We start from the raw sequence: 6,993 nt of genomic DNA on the forward strand, positions 1-6,993 counted from the left end.
TCTCAAACTCCTGAGCTCAGGGGATCCACCCACATCAGCCTCCCAAAGTGCTGGGATTACAGGCATGAGCCACCATGCCCTGCCCATTACCATTTTTAAATTGAGGTTTCACATCCATATTTCTCATTCCTTTTAAAAGTATTTAAAGATTTTTATAATGAAACATTTAAGATATACACAAAGATATACAATATTTAACATTTACTAGAATGCAAGCTCCAGAGGCAGACATTTTTTTGTTTCTTCTCCAAGTGTCTCGTGTCTACAGCAGTGCATGGTACATAGTAGGCACTCAATAGTTCCTTGTTGTGTGTGTGAATTAACTACATGGGCATCAATTACCAGTGTAAGAAAAAAAACAACATAGTTGAAGCTACCTGTACATCTCCCATATTGCAACACCTCCCTTTCCCGAAGATGTACCCATTATCCTAAATTTAGTGTTTATTATTCCCGAGCATTTCTATTTCTGTATAGGTATCCTTAAGCAATATATAGTATTTTTTTGCAAGCTTTTAAAAATTTTATCATTGGTTACACACAGTGTAATTCTTCAGCCTTTTTCTACTCAACCCTGTTTGTAAGCTTTGCTCAAATTGACATGTATACTGTAACTAGTTAGCTGATTTTCATTTTTGTATATGATTCCATAGCATGAAAATAAGTCACCATTACCTGTTGGTAAGTGTCGCTCAAATTGACATGTATACTGTATCTAGTTAGCTGATTTTCATTTCTGTATATGATTCCATAGCATGAAAATAAGTCACTTTCCCAATGGCTTACCATTATAAAGAGAGCTATGAACTTTTTGTATATGAGTCTTGGTGTACGTATGTGAATTTCTCCAGGGCATATACTTAGGAATGGAATTGCTGGCTGCATTAGAGTTCTCCAGAGGAACAGAACTAATAGGATATATATATATATAGTCCCACAATAGGCTGTCTGCATGCTCTATTAACCATCACACTGGCTGATATGGCTTGGATCTGTGTCTCCACCCAAATCTCATCTTGAATAGTAATCCCATAATCCCCATGTGTCTTAGGAGGGACTTCGTGGGAAGTAATTGAATCATGGTTTCCTCCATGCTGTTCTTGTGATAGGAGTGAGTTCTCACGAGATCTGATGATTTTATAAGCATCTGGCATTTGCCCTGCTGGCACTCATTCTCTCTCCTGCTGCCCTGTGAAGAGGTGCCTTTCACCATGATTGTAAGTTTCCTGAGGGCTCCCCAGCCATGTGGAACTGTGAGTAATTAAACCTCTTTTCTTTATAAATTACTCAGTCTCAGGTATTTCTTCATAGCGTGAGGACAGACTAATACACTGGCTCATACAATTTCTTGCATTTCCTAGGCTAAGATTCACCAAATAATCTTCAAAAGTCATTCCACCTCCATCAGCAGGGTATTGGAGTTCCAGCTGTTCTGTATAACCATAGAAAGGTTTTCTAATAGATGTGAAATGGTTTTGGTTTGCATGCCTCTTTTGTTGTTTCCATTTTCTTGGTCATTCGTGTTTCTTCTTCTTTGGATGACTTATTTCTTATTTACCCATTTTTTTTTTCCTTTTTTTTCTGAGACAGTCTTGCTCTGTTGTCCAGGGTAGAGTGCAGTGGCATGATCTTGGCTCACTGCAACCTCTGCTTCCTGGGTTCAAGCAATTCTCCTGCCTCAGCACCCCCTAGCAGCTGAGATTACAGGTGCACGCCACCACCTGTGGCTAATTTTTGCATTTTTAGTAGAGATGGGGTTTTGCCATGTTGGCCAGGCTGGTCTCGAATTCCTGACCTCAGGTGATCCACCCACCTTGGCCTCCCAAAGTGCTGGGATTACATGTATGAACCACTGCACCTGGCCCATTTTTTCTTTTTCATTGCAGAAGCTTACAAAATATTGATATTGATCCTCAATCCATTATATGTAATTATTTTAAATGTATATGTGAATATAGAAATACATATTTTTGCTAAATGATTTGAGAATGAGTTGCAGATATAACACATCACTTATAAATATTTCATTATGAATCTCCTAAGAACAGCATTCTCCGACATAATCACAAATTTAACACTTATAAAATACTGTTGCCTAATACATAGTTAATAATAATGTTTATAATTGTTTATATTTCCTAAATCCAGGACCCAGTCAAGGTTTATATAGTGCATTTAGCTTTCATGTCTCTATTCTCCTTTGGTGTAGAATAGTTCCTCCATGTTTTATGTTTTTTTTCTTGTGATATTAGTATTTTCAATGAGTTGAACAGCTGCTTTGCAGAGTATTTCTCCCTCAATTTAAATTTGTCTGATAATTTTCTCATCAATAAATTTAGGACAAGCATTTCTGACAGGACTAGCACACGGGTGAGGCTGTTTTTTTTTTCAGTACCTCATATTAGGTTTTATTTATTTTTTTCAGACAGAGTCTTGCTCTGTTGCCCAGGCTGGAGCGCAATGGTGCCATCTCAGCTCACTGCAACCTCTGCCTCCTGGGTGGGTTCAAACAATTCTCCTGACTCCCAAGTAGCTGGGACTACAGGTGACACCACCATACCCAGCTACTTTTTGCATTTTTAGTAGAAATGAGATTTCACCATATTGATCAGGCTGGTCTCGAACTCCTGACCTCAGGTGATCCGCCCACCTTGGCCTCCCAAAATGTTGGGATTACCAGCATGAACCACCCGCGCCCAGCCTCAGTACTTCATGAGGTTTTAGATGTCCATTGTCCTGTTGTTGGTTTCCATATAAATATTAGAATTAACTACAAAGTCATACAAGAAACCTTGCCAAGATTTTGACTGGAATTGATTTCTATCTAGAGATTACTTGCATCTCTTTTTTAGATTAATTCCTAAGAGATAGACATGGTGGCACACACCTGGAATCTCAGCTACTTAGGAGGCAGAGGCAGAAGGATTACTTGAACCCAGGAGGTTAAGGCTGGAGTGAGCTATGATCCATTACTGCATTCCAGCCTTGGTGACAGAGGGAAACAAACAAACAAAATAAATATTTAAATCAATTTATTTCTAAGTACCTTATGTTTTCTGTGACATATAAATCTTTTGTATTTAAAGATTTGTTTTGTTTTTATGGTAAATGGTACCTTTGTAAAAATTACACTTTCTAGCCATTTGTGGCTAGAGATTACTTATTTATATTATTTCCAGCAGTTCCTTTTTTATAAACTAAATTTTGTTCATATTATTCGAAACTTAAGACAGATAATGACACACAATGAAAAGTCCTCCTCTAACCCCTAACCCTGGCCATCTGATTCTTTCCAGAGGTAATCAGTATAACCAGTTTCTTGCATACTCTCCCAGAACTATTTTATACAGATACAAGTAAATCGTGTACTTATATTTTATATATGTTACCATTAAATAAATGGCAGGCCTAGTAACAGAAATAAAAGTCACATGGAAGGGCTATTGTAGGAAGGACAGTTTGGTTGCATAATCAGATGTTTGTAATGATTATAATGTAGTAACTTCACAAACACTCAGGAAAAAGTAAATTATTTAATGGAAAATTCCAAAATGCATGAGAGTCATTTCCATTCAATATACTTTGTTACAACAATTCCATGTGCTTAGAAAAAGGAAATTAGATTCTTTGTAGACTAGCAGGGCAACATCGTGAAGCCCTGTCTCTACAAAAAATACAAAAAATTAGCTGGGCGTGGTGGCATGTGCCTGTAGTTTCAGCCACCTTGAGAGGCTGAGGTAGGGGGGTCACCTAAGCCTGGGAAGTCAAGGCTGCAGTGAGCCATGATTGTGCCACTGCACTCCAGCCTGGGCGACAGAGCAAGATCCTGTCTCAAAAAACAAAACCCAGCAAGAGCATAGTCTTTTCACTTGTGAAACCCCTTTACTCTTCTTTCAGTGCATACAGCACATCGTCCTGGCTGACGTTGAGCCGCACCCGAAGGAGCAGATCGTTCCTGCTGGGCTCCAGAAGCAGGAGGCGACAGGAGCCCAGGTGAGAACACACGGCCATGGTCTCTGACACGGTGGGGTACGACAGCCCCTCCATTCTGCACAGTGCCACATGTTGACTATATATCTAGACACAAATAGCAAGGCAAAGGTTAAGAGGAAATACAATCCTGGGGCTTTTTCTGTTCCTTTCTTTCTTCATTTGGGAAAATCAGACACACGGCCCCCAGGACATCAAACACTCCAGAAGGCATCAGTTGGTGCCCCAGTGGTACACAAAATGCAGAGGCAGAATGGAACGCTAGCCTTGGAATCAGAAAACAGCAGGCCTGAATCCTGGTGCTACCATTTACCTGAATATGTAAACCTGGGCAAGTTACTGCACTCTTTTGAGCTTCAATTTTATCTATAAAATACACTGTACATCCCTTGTGAGATAATGGATATAAAATGACTAGTAACTCTCACTGGTGATACAGATAGTCTTGTCTCCAGGGGCTGAGTTCCACAATTGAGATTGTCAAAATTCGAGTCAAATTTTGCTACAAGGCCACTTTCCTTATCAGGTACAGTGAGCAAATGCCAAGGCATGACCCTCATAAAAGCACAAATGCCCAGAGAGAAAACTGAATAAAGAAATAAAGGGAGGCAGGAGGATAGCTGGAGACACAGATTCCTGTCCTAACGTTCTCCACTGGGTCAACTAAGTCTGCAGCATTTCCGGTCACTTTCCATTCTTAGTATCTATGAGTCCATCCCCATCCCAGTCCCAAGACTGGGAGCTTGTCAGGAACAGGGATGTTAACCAAATCAGCTTGGGGTTCAAGGATCCATCACAGTTAATTGCACACTGCAGATGTTCAGGAAATGTTTACAAACTAAAATGAAAGTGACTCTGCAGAAGAGCTATCTCAGACTGTAGGAGGAGAATGGTAATGGGCAAAACATGACCAGTAGCTAAAATTTTAAACAAGAATTTACAACCAACCCAATAAATAAGTATCTGAAAGGAAAATGTTTTCCTGACTTTAGTTAAATAAAGATGTCTAAAACATACATACACAGACATACACACTCTCAGGTACACACTCATAAACACCTTTAACAATTCATCTTCCAAGGCAGCCAATTACCTAGAGATACCAGTCTTAAGTAAACTAACAAAGCACAAGCCCTACTGATTCCTCTCACTTGATCTAATTGAACTATGCCCATGTAGGGATTGGATTGATCTGTGATTTGCTCTCAAATATGGCCTCATTCTGAAAGCCTTGACTCCACTACAACATAAGCTGTAATCGGGGAGTAACTTTGTCTTACTCATCTCATTCTTTGAACAGTGTCTGGCACACAGGCCTTCAATCTAACATGCAGAACCAGTCGCTAAAGGTCTCTGGCTCATGCAGCTCTACAAAATGTCACATTAAAGTAGGTGCCGGTCTGATATTCTTTCACATGGTCTAGGTGGCACAAAATAGAGACTGTCACACATTCATGGAAATTTCCACGTATTTTAAAAGTGCAAGTCCAAAATCTAGAAGGATTTGAAAAGAGGAGATCACCTGCTGGAATGTGGCTTCCTCCAGTCCTGATCGACGGAACTCTGCAAGGATGGCTCTCAGGAAGCTCTGTTCCAGAACAGAGGAATTTCTTAAAGGAAACGAGTGGATGTGAGTTTTGTTAGTGGCTGTAACCCCAGCCCAGAGGAAAGTCAAAGAAAGCTTTTCTGTGTCTTTAGAAAAGAGAAAACCTGGGAAATAATTTCTCCTATATTACGTGGTAAGGTTCCCTCTGACCCCCAAACTCTGAAACTGATACAGAAAATGTCACTGCGGAAGTGAGGAAACATAGCAACTACATCTGGAAATATACTGATCACTCAGAAATACCTGTGCCCTCATTTCATGAGGTGGGCGCATCATTCAGTGTGAGAGAAGCAGCTGCTTCTTTTTTTTTGTTCCTATCATAGCACTTTTACACCCTAAACACCTATAATATAGCTCAATAAGTGGCAAATATTCTATTATCCTAGGGTTATATTTCTGTCTCCCTGACTAGATAATGTCCCTGTGAAAAAGAACCATGTGCAGGTTGAATGAGTAAAAGCTTAGAAAGGGAAACATGTTTCTGCAGCCTTCCAGGAAGGCTCAGGAAGTGGAGCATCTTACTTGATGGCCATGATGTATGACGACGAAAACATCTCATCCACAGCTTCCATTGAGTGGGCTATGGTGACCAGGCCAGGGGAGTCAGGCTTCTGCTGGGAGAACTCACAGATCTCTGTGGCACGCCTGCAGATGTCCAGGCACCGTCGTGCATCTCCAGAGAGTGCTGCTACCTACAAGAGGGAATATTTTATTCCTGAAGCCACCTTAGCCCAGAAGAACCTGTATTTAACTAAAGATTCTGTATTTAACTAAAAAGAAAAGGTAGTACTGGCAATGGACGTAAGCATAAAGTTAAGTACTTAGCCCTGGCAGGGAACCTTGAGGAAGAATAGAAATGAATTCTTATATTGTGCATGGGACTCTAATCCTCTAGTCCAAACCTCTGTCTTGGTTTTACAGTTAACTCCACAGTGGATAACGCAGAAATTTCTCAGTTTTACTATTCAGGAAATGAAGTCTAAAATCAGAGACCCTTGGTTCAAGATCATTATTGAAGCATTTGCAGAGTTCTCACTCCTTGCATAGAGAGAGATGTGTGCCCCCAGAAGCAGCCAGCCAAAGCCAAGAGGCTGAGGTGCAGCCTATCTGGAGATAAAGCCATAGCCAGGCACCCCTTCAGCACATGGTGAATTTGGGGTCGGACTGGCCAATGGCTAAGAGGCCCAGAATCAAGAATGGAGGAAGGGGCTGGGCGCAGTGGCTCACACCTGTAATCCCAGAACTTTGGGAGGCCAAGGCGGGCGGATCACCTGAGGTCAGGAGTTTGAGATCAGCCTGGCCAACATGGCAAAACCCCATCTCTACTAAAAACACAAAAATTAGCCAGGGCCGGGGGTGTGGTGAGTCACACCTGTAATCCCAGCACTTTGGGAGGC

The 6,993-nt window shown here is 41.0% G+C and overlaps 1 protein-coding gene across 1 annotated transcript in view; it reads right to left on the minus strand.

Annotated features, from left to right (window-relative positions):
• Positions 1-3,519: 3,519 nt before the first annotated feature.
• Positions 3,520-6,993, minus strand: part of ORC1 (origin recognition complex, subunit 1) — a 37,655-nt gene continuing 34,181 nt past the window's right edge. The window contains exons 15-17 of the mRNA XM_011926278.1: positions 6,119-6,288; positions 5,513-5,600; positions 3,520-4,077 (exon numbers count right to left, since the gene is read on the minus strand). Of these exons, the coding sequence (XP_011781668.1) occupies positions 3,883-4,077; positions 5,513-5,600; positions 6,119-6,288 (453 nt within the window). The 3' untranslated portion in view covers positions 3,520-3,882. The remainder of the gene's footprint in view (positions 4,078-5,512; positions 5,601-6,118; positions 6,289-6,993) is intronic.

The sequence above is a fragment of the Colobus angolensis genome, unplaced genomic scaffold, assembly GCF_000951035.1.
Source record: "Colobus angolensis palliatus isolate OR3802 unplaced genomic scaffold, Cang.pa_1.0 Scaffold68, whole genome shotgun sequence".
In the NCBI taxonomy this organism is placed as follows: domain Eukaryota; kingdom Metazoa; phylum Chordata; class Mammalia; order Primates; family Cercopithecidae; genus Colobus; species Colobus angolensis.